This window comes from Sinocyclocheilus rhinocerous, unplaced genomic scaffold, assembly GCF_001515625.1.
Source record: "Sinocyclocheilus rhinocerous isolate Xijiao unplaced genomic scaffold, SAMN03320098_v1.1 scaffold370, whole genome shotgun sequence".
NCBI classification, from domain to species: Eukaryota; Metazoa; Chordata; class Actinopteri; order Cypriniformes; family Cyprinidae; genus Sinocyclocheilus; species Sinocyclocheilus rhinocerous.
In genome coordinates, this window is record NW_015670897.1 from 539,941 (window position 1) to 555,933 (window position 15,993).

Here is a 15,993-nt window from a genome sequence, read left to right on the forward strand (position 1 = left end):
TGAGATCCCACAGTGTGACATGATCATCATGTTCGTACAGTCTGACAAGTACAATTCTAAAGGACTTGTAAAAAATCGCACAGTGTGAGCCCGGCTTTAGTTATCTTATAATCCATTACAGTGTACAAAACAATCGTCGCAAAATGGCAGCAGCTGCGTTTGTATGAAACGAGAGAGCGAGTCCGCGATACCAGGATGACATAATTAAATAATTGTACACCATTTTGAATCGAGTTTTAATATTTTATTAGCTAAACAAACGCAAAGCTTCCACCAAGAAAACATTTTCCTAGCAAGAGTATAGTGCCAACTTCAGTTACCCAGATGAGCCTGTGTTATCAGCTTTTACCGGTTGTTATCGAGGGATAACATACCTCGGAATGTCGCGACTGACCAATCAGAATCAAGTATTCCACAGAGCAGTGTAATAAATATCCTTCAACAACACTACCTACAACCAGCACTAATGTGTTACACCATCTTTCTGTCACCCTCTGTAGGCGAGCTGATGGACGGCAGAAGAGGCCTCGTTCCTTCTAACTTTGTGGAGCGCATGTCAGACGACGACTTCATGAGCTCGCACCCTCACCAGGCTAGCGATATGTCCCATAATTCCTTCCAGGAGAGCAGCTTCCACAGCGGCAGCGAGCGGCTGCACCAACACCACTTACGTTTCGCCCACAGCGCCTCCGAGAGGACGGAGACCTCCACAACAGCCTCGGCTCCTGGTGACAATGCCAAAGCTAACCCCTCGAACCCTGCCTTGGCTGCCCCGCTCACTAACGGCTTGGACTTAGATCTAGAGGAGGTAGGGGTGGACACTGTGCCTTACCCCCGCAAGCTAACGCTAATCAAGCAGTTAGCCATGAGTATCATCATTGGCTGGGAGTCTCCGCTTGTCCCGGCCGGTTGGGGTTCTGTGTTTAGCTATAACGTCTATGTGGACCACGAGTTGCGTTTCAATGTGCCATTTGGTACCCAAACGAAGGCCGTTCTGGAGAGGCTGGATTTGGCACAGAAGGCATATCGGATTGCGGTGCAGTGCCTGACGGAGCGTGGCAACTCTGATCAACTACGTTGCAGTATACTAGTCGGACGGGACGTGTGCGTAGCACCGACTCACCTGCACGTTGAACGCATCACGGCTACCTCAGCCAGTCTCACCTGGCTGCCTAGCAACAGTAACTATGTGCACATTGTGTCTTTAAACGATGAGGAGTGCGAGCTGGTAAAGGCAGGATGCTATTCACTGTGCCTCAGTAACCTCACACCCAACATGCATTACAACATTAAAGTGGAGGCTAGGCCGCACCGCACTGCCTGGGAACTAATGCCGGAGTGCCGAGAACGCAAAACTGCAGTGACCTCTTTCACAACCCTGACTGCAGGTGAGATGCAAAGATTCACTGATGATGTTCACAACAAGACCAGGAACATGTATTAAAAGAGTCCATTTTGATTTAATTTTAACTTCAACATCCTTTGGTTTGACATTTGACCCTTTCCCTTGTCTTCCAGGTCCTCCTGATGCTCCTCTGGATGTGCAGTTGGAGCAGGGCCCATCTCCGGGAATAGCTCAGATCAGCTGGCTGCCCGTTACTATAGATGCTGCTGGAACGTCCAATGGTGTACGAGTCACTGGCTACACTATCTACGCTGACAAGAAGAAGGTGAACCAAAGAATTCTTCTGAAAAGTCCACTTTATATTTTTATATTACAATTCATACAATAAGTGTGTAAAACACTTTCATCTCTGTCCTCAGGTATTAGAGGTGTCGTCACCCACAGCAGGCAGCGCTCTGATTGGTCCATCTCAGATCCAGACATTACAGGCGGCTCATGAGCTCACCGTACGGACCATGTCAGCTTTTGGTGAGTCGGTGGACTCATTGCCGGTGAATGTGCCCTCCAAATTGCCTGCCATCATGTCCGGTGTCTCATTGCCTCAATGCCAGTCTGTGCCAGCCACCGCCAGTGCCAACCCAGATCCTGCTGTCTGTGCCACATCTCTCTCTGCTGCCAAAACGCCCATTCTGCCACACGCTGCTACACTGGACGAACACACCACTGGTCCTGTTCGGGGAGTCTACGTCAATACACCCAATGCAGTCGCTCGTGAGGCCCCTTCCTCTCCTGCATCTTATGTAGAAGCCTGGGCAAACCCAACATCAGCTGCACCTCTGACGGTTGCCATGCCAGCACAGGAGGCACTGCCACTATATTCCTCACGTGCTAACTCTACGGTGAGTTTAACAAAAAATCTACTTGTCTACAGTTTTAGTCACTACTGTATGTGTAAGTAAGAAGTAATCATTTAGCATATACTTTTAGAGCCAAAGGTTAAAATGTTGTCATCGTTTACCCACGTGTTGTTCCAATTTTCTTTTATTCTGTGGAATGCAAAAGGAGATGTTTAGCAGAATGTCCGTGCTGCTCTTTTCCATATAGTGAAAATGAATGGGGATTTATGCTATCAAGATCCATAAATGAAAAAGAGCACCATAAAAGTATTATAACAGTGTACTGTATGACTAGATCACTTTGTTCAGAAATTTCTGAAGGCAAACAGTAATGTTGCATAATGGCCCTCTACTTGTAACCCTGGAGCATCTCCTTGTGCCATATTTAAAAATACTCAAACAACAAAAGAGAATTTAGAACTGCAGGGGATGTTACATTTTGATCTGTTCCTCAGACAAAATTATTGTATGTCTTCATAAAACATATAATATAACTCTCCCAATTAATTTTATTCTTTAGAAAACACACAGAACTTTCCTCTAAAGTGCAGATGTTTCAATTTTGGCCTAAGACCAGTAACCTTCTGCTCTAAGCTTTAGACACTGCTTCAGCCTATGCTCATTTACAATATAATGTAGAATTGGTTTTACTTGAGGTGAGATACATTGTCTGTGTGCAGAGATCTGGGATGTATGGTTCTGTTTAGGGTTAAGCTAATAAAGCATCTCCATCAACAGGTGAGTGTATCTGCACCCATGGTCATGCCTGTTCCTGTTGCTACACCAACGTCCATGGCCGTACCTGCTCCCTTGACCACACCGTTACCCATGCCCACGCCAGTGTCCATTACAGTGCCAGGTCCTGTGGCACCTGCCGCCATGCCAGTGCCCATGTCTGCACCCATACCTGCACCTGTTGTTGTACCTGCATCAGTGCCAGTGCAATCCAGTGTGGCTCCTGCTGTGCAGAACCCAGGCAGAGAGACAGACAGCCCAGGAAGCCAGCGTCCTGTTGCCTCCCTCTCCGACTTCTTGGAGGACCCCTGTGCCAAACTTCACACACCACCACCCAGTTCCACCTCCCCAAAAGTCAACATCCCAGGAAAGGACCCTCTCGATGTTCCAGATACGCACCCACTGAGGCCTCCCAATCCGTCACCTTTTGAGTCAGAGCCCGAGGAGGACAGGGAAAACACCAGACTTGTGTCCATAGAGGAGTTCCTGCGGCCTGTACCTCAACCTCGAATAAAGGTCAGTTTCCAAACCAAATCTGGAGACATGTGTGTCCCTATTCATTCATTATAATTTTGGACTGTGCTCATGTTGAGTATCTTACCAATGCCCTCAGAGATAATCTTCTTACCTTAATATACTAATTTATTCCAGCAGAGAGACTTAAATGAAACACTATTGGCGCTTTTCCACTGCATGGTACGGCACGGTACGGCTTTGTAAGGGTCACTGTGGTTGTTTCGTTGTCTGTTGAGGAAGTACAGATATTCCTCTCGTTGATAGCAGAGGAGCGGATCCAGCGAGAGTTTGATGGGGCGACGCGGAATAAAAATGTTTTTCAGGAGTCGCGGCAGTAGAGGCGGCGCAACTATAACGACATGTGAATAATCCCGCCCACTCTAAAGCAATACTAAACTGCAGCGGAAACGCGAGCCGTGCTGTGCCATGCCGAGCCGTACCGAGCCGAGTCGTACCACGCAGTGGAAAAGCGCCATATGTGTTTTCCTAGAGCAGGGGTGCCCAGTCCTGCTCCTGGAGGGCCACTCTTTTACAAAGTTTAGCTCCAACCCCAATTAAACACTTGAACCAGCTAATCCAGGTCTTTGGAATTTCTAGAAATTTCCAGACATGTGTGTTGGGGCAAGTTGCAACTGAAAGGTAGCCCTTTATGAGCAACATTGGACACCCCTGTCCTAGTGTTCCAGAAAACTGCATTGAAGTTGTTTTTGTGGAACGCTATCAGGTCTATGCTGGTGGTCTTATGGACCCTCCCCCAGACTACCACGGGGAGAGCAGTCGGTCTGATTTGTCTGATATACTGGAGGAAGAGGAGGAAGATCTGCTCTCTGAGCCTATCGCTGACGTCTCCTCCAGAGGTTACAGTACAGCTCCTACAGGCAGGGTATGTACATGCACATGAATGCTGTAGTATTCCTCAGTGAACCTTTGGACAATATGTTGAGTCCTACTGCAATGTGGCAGGTGTCAGGACATTTTGTTGGTATTGCACCGGGTAATCATGCTCACAGTGAAATGTCACTGATTCAAAATCCTGATCAATATAACTGTATGTTAAACATCCAATATGTTCTAATTGACAAGTGGAAACTTGTTGGGACACAGTGTTAGCCATACTTGTCATTTAGGTTCTTTCTGTTCTTATATTTCCTCTGTTGCATTTTAATTTTCTTGTTTCTTTTTCTCATTTTGTTCTACTTTCGACTTTTGACACCGAACAAAACCTTTGCCTCGTCTGTATGTTCTCGATCTATCACCATGCTCCTTTCCTACTCTGGTAACTCCCAATGCTCCTCTAAAACAACCCCAGTCTGAAATGTGGGAAACTGACAGCGATGAAGAAATTTTAGAGAGGATTATAAAGCTCCCCCCTCAAGCCTACCACAACAAACAGCTCTTCAGCATCCCAGAAGTCACCAAAGATGAAGACAATACTGAATCGGAACCCCACACCAGACCTTCCCCAGGCCGGATTGCTTCTGGCAAGGGCCATCAGTGTGGACATGAGAGTCGCCGACATTCCCCCCACCATCACAATCATGGACATAAAATGGAATCCGATTCGCCCGTAGTGAGGTACAAAGGGACTGCGCCAGTCAGGACTAGACCCAGAGTACATTACGCTGACACGGTGGACACCATCAGCTATCTGGATGAGGAGGAGGTGGAGTTGGACTCTGACAGTAGCCTGTATGCTGGGCCTAGTTCTGTAAGTGTGGCTGCACACCGCAAATCGCACAAAGGCCATGGCGACCGACTCAGGAGAGAGGCCTTGCTACGTAGCCAGATGACTTCAGGAACAGTGCAGGGACCATATTTACTTAGCAAGACCGTACAACGTGTGAAGTCACCCACTGGATCCTCAACAGAGATTGACATAGAGTATGGAACCGATAACGATGAGGAGCATCAGCTGTTTGATCCAGGAGAAGTGGTGTTAGGCCAAATGAGCTCGGAGTGGTGGGTGGAAGGCGGTAACAATAAGTACCACCACTTGCCCCTGACATGCAGACCCCAGCCAGAGCTGCCCCCAAGTATCCGCTCATGGGTGGGTTGTCCTCTGTCCATCCGTCTCCTGTTGTACCACAGCCATCTTTCCCTTGAGATGCTCCTTTTGAGAGCCTGCCCATCCCTTTAGGAGATGGCTAAAACCTTTTGCGTCCTGAAAGAGAAGATAAGTGCAAGTTTGCACCCACATCCATCACTATTCTGATCAGTTCACTGTAACTTGTAGTATCTTAGTTGGAAGGCTTAGAGCTGGGGTTCTCAACTCTGGCCCTCAAGGTCCACTTTCCTGCAGAGTTTAGCTCCAACTTTGAACAAACTCACTTGCCTGTAATCCTGAAGACCTTGATTAGCTGGTTCAAGTGTGTTTGATTAAGGTTAGAGCTCAAATCTGCAGGAAAGTGGACCTCAAGGGCCAGAGTTGGAGTTATTGCTGGAGTTAGCGATAGCAATCTAAAGGAACTGAGCAACTGTGGTTCCAGTGCTACTTAACATTTTCATTGATTAATCCTTTTAGAATGGACAATATTATGGCATTGCCGCACATTCTAGCACCTCTGATATGTATATTTCATGTTAAGTTGTTCAGGAAGAATGCAGATGTTCCAAACCTGTTAAAGGGATAGTTCACCCAAAAATGAAAATTCTGTCATTAATTACTCACCCTCATGTCATTCCAAACCTCTAAGATCTTCGTTCATCTTCGGAACACAAATTAAGGGGAGACACTGCAAGCAAAAGCACTGCTTTTTCATGCACCTGTCAATTTTGAGATTTTGGGCTTTTTGGCTTTTCATAAAGTGTTTTTTCAGGCTAGTGGAAAGAAAACATCCAAAAGACACTGTTAAGTGATTCTTTTATAGCACTTTATTTATTTGTGTCAATAGATTTCAGTTACAATACATATTTTAAAGGCCGTTTTCTCAAAATTAGTTTTTTCTTCTACACTGAGCCATAAATCTCCACTTCAGTAGCACTTACACACACCAAACTTTAAATTTGTATTCCTGTCTGTATTCTGACGGTTTTTACAGAGGGATTTGTTCATATATAATTTGCTTGATTATATACAACATTTTATTCCCCCAAAAATTGTGAAAATATATTGTTTTCTGGCTGTTCAAAGTTTTTTATGAATTATGGAGTGACAAAAAGAGATACCCAAAATTCCCGCTGTAAAAACATTTGCCTCTAATATGTCAAAAAAAAATAAACAAGAATTTTGAAACTGACTTCATCCAGTGTTCAGATTTTTGTACTAGAAATGTATGCAAATTAGCGCATATTTCATTAAATAATGCCTCATTTGCATATTTAAAAATAACATTTTAGAAAACTTGTAATACAAAAAATGTTTGCAATTATCAATGTAATCAATCAACTGGGTAAGTAAGGTGATAATTATTATTAAATTTTTTTACCCTATTCACCTGCAATGTCTCGCCTTAAGATAATTTTGATGAAATCTGAGAGCTCTCTGACCGTCCATAGACAGCAAGGGTACTACCACGTTCAAGGCACAGAAACGCAGTAAGAACATCATTAAAATGGTCCATGTGACATCAGTTGTTCAACCGTAATTTTACAAAGCTACAAGAATACATTTTGTGTGCAAAGAAAACAAAAATAACGACTTTATTAATAAATTCTTCTCTCCCGAGTTACCATCTACTGCCATTATCGAGAGTAACATGACGCATGCGTGTGATGCTGTTGACGTAGAACCCACATGCGCTGCACCTTGTTTACGAGCAGGGGAAAGCACGCGCATGGGTCATGTTTTTGTTTTTAAATATTATCATAGCTTCATAAAGGGGGAAGTCGTGGCCCAATGGTTAGAGAGTCTCAGGTCCGGCAGGAATTGGAGGTGGGGGGAGTGAATGTACAGCGCTCTCTTCCACCTTCAATACCACGACTGAGGTGCCCTTGAGCAAGGCACCGAACCCCCAACTGCTCCCCGGGCGCCGTAGCATAAATGGCTGCCCACTGCTCCGGGTGTGTGTTCACTGTGTGTGTGTTCACTGCTGTGTGTGTGCACTTAGGATGGGTTAAATGCAGAGCACTAATTCCTAGTATGGGTAACCATACTTGGCCACGTCACGTCACTTTTCTTTTCACTTTTCTTTTCTTTTTTTTTTTCTTTTCATAAAGTTACGGTTGAACCACTGATGTCACAAGGACCATTTTGTCGATGTTCTTGGCACATTTCTGGGCCTTGAACGTGGTAGTTACCTTGCTGTGTATGGAGGGTCAGAAAGCTCTCGGATTTCATCAAAAAATTTATGTTATCTTAATTTATGTTCCGAAAATGAACGAAAAAGGTCTTATGGGTTTGGAACGACATGAGGGTGAGTAATTAATGACAGAATTTTAATTTTTGGGTGAACTATCCCTTTAATGGAACTGAAAGACAAAAACAAAACGTCAGTTCTGAATGTTATTTATTCCCAACTCTTCATGGAGCTAACATTTCAAATGCATTCATTTATCACATACTGACAGCTACTGTGGCATATGGGATTACAACAAGTATACAATGACTCTCCAACACTAATTTCACTGTGGATGCAAAAGGTTTAAGCCTGTACTTCACGCTCCTTGCAGTTGCTTGTGTACCCTACACCCTTTTACCTAGTCAAGTCTCTAGTCAAGGCATCTTCATACTTGTAGCTGGCAGCACTGCTCTATGCATTTGTCCTACGTCTTATTTTTCCCAGTGTTCAGTTAGAACATTGCTGTACTAAGACTGTGGCTGTGCATTATCGCTCAATAGGTTTACTTGCTCTAGTGCATCTCTTTTGCTTGATACAAATGGGATGCTTCTTAAGCCACATATTGTTCAAGGTTGTCCAGAGACTGATTGAGCAGTTAAAGTAGAGACTGGACTGTATGAAACTGTATGTTGTGCTTGCACAGGGATCTCCTGTTTGTTCCCATAATTCCACTGTGTTGCTACGAAGAACAACCCCAAGTGCTGCTTCTGTTGATCTGGAATCAAATGTCGCTTGAGCAATGGCTTTTCTGACTTGTGTGTATGTTTCAGGGCTCCAGGCTAATTGCTAATTCAGTAAAAAAAATTGCAACAGTGATTTCAAATCTATTTGCAATTAGCCTAAGAAGCCAGAACTTCATATTGTGTTGATATGTGGCTTCTTTAAACTCTAGGAAGGTGCACAAGCACAGAAACAAACGTTTGGCCAATGCAATTGCAGTCCGTTGTACATAGCTAAAAGCTCTTTCATATAGTTGTGTAGACAGTTTCAGGCCTTTTGGTTAACAGGTAGCAAGCTGAGCAAAGTAAGCTGCACACAGGAACACTGTGTACTGCAAATGTTCCAAATGCTAAATTACAAAATGTTTTATTAGAAGCAAGTGGCTCCTAAGGCAGTGGTTTTCAACCTGTGGGCCGCGACTGTATTGCAGGGGGGCCGCCAATTACTATTAAAAGAAATAATAATATTGTTAATATATGTAAAAATGTATGTAAAAAAGTCATAACATAATATCTTAATTTCATATATATATAATTAAATAAAAAATAAATATTAAACTGTTTGTTACTTTGCTTCCACTATTCGAGCTCGCTGATTGGTTTAAGAATAAACCGCCAATTCTAAAATATTTTTGCTGCATATGCTACAGAACAACAGATTCAAACATGGATAAATGGCTGTCAACAGGGTCGCTGAAAATAACAAATGCAGATGTTTCTCCATCTACAAGTAAGCCTGACACTGAAAAGGTGTTGGGTTAACTGAACCCAAGTCAGTTAATTTTTTTGCAGTGGGCCGCGGAAACATATGTGTTTGGTTGTGTGGGCCGCGAGTTGAAAAAGGTTGGGAACCACTGTCCTAAGGGATTGTTCTAGTCTGGGGCCCCTAGTGTTCATATGTGGTATTACATGCAGATTGTGTGATGTTTCAGTTGTTCCACTGCGATGTTGGTAACACATTAGATTAGGGAACACTATTCACTATTAACTAGTTGCTTATTAGCATGCATTTTACTAGCATATTGGCTGTTTATTAGTACTTATAAAGAACATATTAATACCTTATTTTGCATGACAATATTCTAGATCCCTCAACCCTGCCATATACCTAAACATAACTACTACAAACAACTACCTTGCTTGCTATCAGTAAGCAGCAAATTAGAAGTTTATCGAGGGAAAAGTGAATATGTGTTCACTAATCTGAAGTGTTACTGTGATATTAGTTAGTGGCTGTATCCCACTGGTGTCATTATCTAACTGTTTGTTTCTCTCAAACCAGGAGGCAGGTGGAAGAGAAGCATCGTTGGCAGATCCGGGTGCAATGTGGTGCGATGTCACTCCAAAATCGTCACGCTCTGAAATTAGACTGCATAGAGGTAAGAACCTCTTACTTCCCTCTTTCTCTCTCACTGTGAACTGCATTCGGCTTCCATTTAGATCGCATCCTTTTCTCTCTCTCTCATTTATCCATTTCAGAGTCTTGCAAACCCACCCATCTTTAAACTGATCTTAACCGTTCTTCTTCAAACTTAGTTTTAGCTAAACCAACACATGTATCTAGCCTAGTCTAAATTGAGACTTCTGTTGTGCTTAAATAAAACTAATTAGTAGTGTTTTATGAGGCTGTTTCACTCTTTTATTGCTCATTCTTAGGGTTAGTGATTTGATCAAACCTCTTAACACAAAGTATTAAAGGGATAGTTCACCCAAAAATGAAAATTTTTTCACCCTCAAGCCATCCTAGGTGTATATGACTTCCTTCTTTCAGATGAATCCAATCGGAGTTATATAAAAAAAATGTCCTGGCTCTTCCAAGCTTTATAATGGCAGTGAATGGGTGTTTTTTTGTCAATAGTCCGAATGAAGTCCAATAAAGCGCATCCATCCATAATAAAAAGTGCCTCACACGGCTCTGGGGGGTGAATAAGGCCTCCTGAAGCAAATCGATGCGTTTTTATAAGAAAAATATCCATATTTAAAACTTTATAAACCATAATCTCTAGCTTCCGCTAACTGTCGTAGGCGCATTCATTCCGGCGGATCACTTAGGACGAAGCGTAAGGTCCGGTGAGAATTAGAAGCACAAAAACGAGGATTTGTAAAGAAAAATGTCAGAGGATTTCGAGATAAGCCAAGAGGAGACTGGTTTACCTTTGCTAAACAGAGGAAACTTTGCTTCCTTTGCTCCTGTAAACAAACATCGGTTCTCGCAAGACTAGCATATTCTCACCGGACCTTATGCTACGACTATGTCCTATGTCATCCGGCGGAATGAACTCGCGTACGACAGTTAGTGGAAGCTAGAGATTACAGATTACGGTTTATAAACTTCTAAATATGGATATTTTTCTAACAAAAATGCATCGATTCGCTTCAGGAGGCCTTTATTCACACCCCGGAGCTGTGTGGGACACTTTTTATAATGGATGGATGCGCTTTATTGGACTTCTTTTGGACTATTGACAAGAAACACCGTCCGAATGAAGTCCAATAAAGCGCATCCATCCATAATAAAAAGTGCCTCACACGGCTCTGGGGGGTGAATAAGGCCTCCTGAAGCAAATCGATGCGTTTTTATAAGAAAAATATCCATATTTAAAACTTTATAAACCATAATGAAGAGCCTGGATATTTTTTTATATAACTCCGATTGGATTCGTCTGAAAGAAGAAAGTCATATACACCTAGGATGGCTTGAGGGTGAGTAAATCATGGGGTAATTTTCATTTATGGGTGAACTATCCCTTTAAAGTTTGGCATGTAATATATTCATAACTGGCTTGTTGAGGAGTGCTGTTATTTTTCTAAGTGATCAAACATATAATTTATTTAATTGAAAACCCATAAATTTGCATTTATGGATACTAAATGTAATATAAAGTAACCGTGATATCATATAAATTTGGAAGTGGACAACATCTGACCACATGCCAGAAAATCCAAACTTTGTTGCCTAGTCCACCATTGCACTCTTACGATTAAAAAAATATTAATTTAGTATATTTTTGAATATGTTTTTCCTTTGAGGACATCCCCAAAAGGTGGTTTTCCCAAAGGTAGCTCCTTTTTCTTCATATTTGCTCTCAAATATGACACACAGAGGTTGTGAAGTGTCCTGTTTTCTTTGCTCTGCCCTTGATTGTTGCTACAGATGGTCTTGATCCTCACTAATGAGATGAGCACATCTCAGTGCTGGAGCTTAACACAAACACGACCGACACCTATTAGCACCACTGATTATACGTCCCTGTTTTACACTATATTCCTCACCCAACTCATCTAGAAACAGGAAATTGATCCTGATGACTTCAGGGTGCTGACCTTTGACCCGATGACCCTGACAGATGCTTGAGTCCTGCTGTCAGACTCCATTGTACAGAACAATGTTCCAGCAATGTTCAAAGCTGGAAATGAAGTTTGTGGGGAAACTTCATTTCCAGCGATATTGTTGACTTGATTGCAAATGATTGCAAAGATACTATTTAAACTGAACTGAGCTGAATGAAGACATCACTGAATTCAATGATGAACTGTCTTTAACTGGAAAATTAGTGTTTACTATTGTCATTTTGCATTATTGACACACTATTTTCCTAATTAATGCTGTTCAGTTGCTTTGACACAATCTGTATTGTTAAAAGCGCTATATAAATAAAGGTGACTTGAACAGCAGTTTAATCTTGCATGCATGTCCAGTAAAGAGTACTGGAAAAATACAGTGGCGTTTTGGGGCTTTTGTGTTCTGCTTTACATTTACTTCTATCTTTGCAGTTGCATTTATTCATTAAGTAGACACTTTTATCTACTCCTGACTTACAGTAATTTTCTTTTGTCTACATAGTCTGAATCAATTCATATCATTCAGTAATCAGTTGATCAGCACAGTTGAATCTGAGCTGCTCATCAATATTGTTTTCATACATTTAACCAATAAGATTTAAGAGATGGTGGCTAAATTGTAATTTTTAGTTGTGACAGCATTAGCTTGACCAATCAGCATTGACAAGCAGAACTGGTTTGCTTTTAAATGTAATCCTTGTTTGGTGTTTTTTTTATTATACTGGATGCTGTTTTAATCTCTACCATGACAGCATTGTTTAAAATCAGTTTGTTTATATATGAATAGACATTTGTGTGTCTTTCTCTCTTCCTGTCATTCTCGCTCAGTACGGATGACTCATGTGCACACGTTTCTGTAGCGGCTCATGGCGGCTTAGGATCAGGAGGTTTTAGTATGATTACCTCACTTAAAGGCAGAGTAAGCGATTTCTGGTAGCCAATGTTGATATTTGAAATCACCAAAACAAACACGCCCCTACCCCAAAAGGGTCTTGCCCCTATTTTGATAGCTCCGCCCCACATATACGTACGCAACTCAGGCAACGATTAGTTCTGTGAAACAAAGCAAAACCAATGTTACACCATGTCTACGGACGTGAGCGGCGCGGCAAGGAAACTGCTGCCGGGTTTTATTTATGACGTGCTGACACAAATTTCAAATGGTTTTCAACGGTCGTTTGATCGCGTCCAGTGTAGGCAGACTTTAGCTGTTGTAGACACAGTGTTACTCACCTATTGAGAAGAAACAAAGCAACCTCGACGTCCGATCGCAGGCCTCCGCTCCTTGAGTTCTCTCCAGCGCTGGAAAGCTGATCCGATATTTACACGGGTCCTACTTCTTGCCTTATCCTTCCGCAGACGTTTTCCTCTTTTGTTTTTTATCCACCATCTCTATCTCTCTGTCGCTCGGCTAATGTCTGTCCCATGCACTGAAAGCTCTCTCCTCCACATCACGAGTAGACACGCCCCTTATTGCTGATTGGCTACAAGTTTGCTTTGCTATTCGGCCCGATTTAGTTTTCTAAAGTGTTTTTGAAAAATCACATACCCTGCCTTTAAGGACACGCCTGGGCCACACCATTATGGTTTTCAGGCAGGGGAGACAACGAGCATTAGGTTACTGACTGTAATGTTTCACAAGCATCATGGAAAGTAGCATAAAAATGTAACAAATCTTTGCACAAATCCCAAAATGTGATACAGGCATGACATGTCCAGATCAACCACCAGTGTGTTGCTGCATAAATACTAGAGGTGTTAGTCACATGACATGTCCTGTGAAATAATTTCTTGACAAGTTTGTGTTTACTCCTTGATGTTGCAGAGCCCAGAGCACCTGAAGAAAATGAGGTGAGAGTCTTTGTTGCCCTCTTCCCATATGATCCTGCAGTCATGTCACCCAATCCTGACGCTGCTGAAGAGGAGCTTCCCTTTAAAGAGGGCCAGATTATCAAGGTATGACTGGGTTTGTGATTTTTACGCATGCATTTGTCTTTAACCTTATAAAGCGTGTCATGTGAAATAATAGTCAATAATAGAAATGGAACAGTTTATGTTGAACCTTTCGACAAAAACAAAAACTTAAAAAAAATTTTTTAATTGAATGTATGTTTTATGTTTTGTATCATCAGACTTTTATGGCCCATATAGTATGAAATAATGAGAATATGGAGGATAAATAGCTCAGTTTTATTCAGAGGCCCAAACTAAGCAGAAATATGCAATTTGGTGCAGATGCTGATATTTATATGACCAAAAAGTGATGAAATTCTGTTGCTTGTAATGTAAATAAATGAGCTCTTTATAACAGTACAGCAGATACTTACATAAAATGATATAAATGTCAGTCGTCAGTCTATATCTGCCAATAATATGTTTTAGTAAGATGAGATTGAAATGCTTAGTTTGATGGTCAAATCATAATGCAATGCAATACAATGATGATTGAGAGATGAACAAATAAACGTTCCTCAAAAGCCTAATGATTATATTCGATACTTACATTTGAACATGATTTTTCTGAAAAATGATGTCTGGACAATCAAATAAAGCTACAGTCCATTAAGTGTTCATCTATGAAATATTATTAACAATATCAAAGTTATTCTTACATTTACTTGATAAAAAAATCAGTAAAGATTTGACAGCAAAAAGACGCATGAAGCGCAAGCTGATGGTGGAAGATTGTGCAATTAGATTAAAAGTGCTTTTACTTGCTAAAAAAAACTCTGAACCATCAATGAGACGACAGAAGGCATGCAGTAGATTGAGTGTGACAGGTTTAACAGCGAAGTTGTGATCATGCTGATTATTTGAAGAAGTAGGCTTTATAGGGTTAAAACTACAAAGAAAGAAATGCTTATAAACTGTCAATTCTCACCCACATTAGCCTACAAAATGTGCATCTGTAGTGCAACCTGCAAAACCTCACCGAAAATACCATTTTGCTGTTCATAAAGCATCTAAAACAAAGTAAGGTTGATTGCAGTGTTTCTGCTCCGCAGGTTTATGGGGATAAAGATGCAGATGGTTTCTACCGAGGCGAGGTGGGTAGTCGTTGTGGCTATGTGCCGTGTAATATGGTCTCAGAGATCCAGGTTGATGATGAGGAGACCAGAGACCAGCTCCTGATGCAGGGCTTCCTCTCCACCGAGGCGTCAATGGAAAAGATGGGTACGTTTATCAGCGCATGCGTCAGACTCACACATCTACACCTCAGTGTCAGTTTTCACATCAACATATATCATGTTTCACAAAATACCTGTGTGTGCAATGTCATTTTAGTTCTTATTTGATTACTGAGCATATGCTAACATCAAACTCTATTGAGATCAGCTGTAATCATTAAAATGCATTAGCATAATGTCGCTGCCTAGCTTCACATCAGGATCTTAAAGTGCTGTCTAGATAGACAACTGACTAGGTTTTGGAGCAGAGCTGTAGCTGTGTCTGACTGACATTTATTCAAGGTCATATTTTGAGCATGCTTCTAAAATAAAAATAAATCTCTTAACTCCCTGTAATCGTTCAAAGAAAAAGCCATAAAAATCCAGCCGCAGCTGACATTTTAGCATAGCTAGAATCACATTTGTAGACACGAGCTTTAAAATATGTTTCAGGCTAATAACTTTGAGGAACTTAAAATCAAGTTCTTAAAGTGATAGCAGTGGATAAGTGGTGCTTTTATGTAATCCATAAAGATACATGCAGTAGTTTTTCTCTCAGTTATTCTCGCAAAACCATTGCTTTTTCATGCATTGGTCAATGTTGGGATTTTGGGCTGTTTTGATTCCATAACATGTCTTTTTCAGACTAGTGGAAAGAAAACATCCAAAATAAACATCTGAATGTTTGTTTTATAACACTTTATGTATTTGTGTCTGTAGATTTCAGTTACAATACATATTGTTAAAGGCTGTGAGTTTTTCTCCGCTTCAGCAGCACATACAAACACCAAACTTTACAGTTCCCTTTCAAGGGAACTTCGAACTGCGTCCTCTAGAGGTCGCTATGGGGAACGCCTCGTCGTGACCCGAGTCTGAAGCATACATTGAAAAAACACCAACAACACGTTGGCCGGCGACAGCCAGCGACGTCACTACCGGTGTGACTATAGTATAAATAGGCGCCGGGAGAACATGTCATTCTCTTCTTCGTCTTCA

At 41.8% G+C, this 15,993-nt stretch overlaps 1 protein-coding gene across 1 annotated transcript in view; it reads left to right on the forward strand.

Annotated features, from left to right (window-relative positions):
- The window catches only part of LOC107734346 (peripheral-type benzodiazepine receptor-associated protein 1-like), a 64,810-nt gene that overhangs the window by 37,758 nt on the left and 11,059 nt on the right, over nucleotides 1–15,993 (forward strand). The window contains exons 18-26 of the mRNA XM_016546280.1: nucleotides 501–1,388; nucleotides 1,519–1,670; nucleotides 1,765–2,244; nucleotides 2,980–3,492; nucleotides 4,217–4,375; nucleotides 4,802–5,539; nucleotides 9,771–9,867; nucleotides 13,656–13,786; nucleotides 14,836–15,004. Coding sequence (XP_016401766.1) covers nucleotides 501–1,388; nucleotides 1,519–1,670; nucleotides 1,765–2,244; nucleotides 2,980–3,492; nucleotides 4,217–4,375; nucleotides 4,802–5,539; nucleotides 9,771–9,867; nucleotides 13,656–13,786; nucleotides 14,836–15,004 — 3,327 coding nt within the window. The remainder of the gene's footprint in view (nucleotides 1–500; nucleotides 1,389–1,518; nucleotides 1,671–1,764; nucleotides 2,245–2,979; nucleotides 3,493–4,216; nucleotides 4,376–4,801; nucleotides 5,540–9,770; nucleotides 9,868–13,655; nucleotides 13,787–14,835; nucleotides 15,005–15,993) is intronic.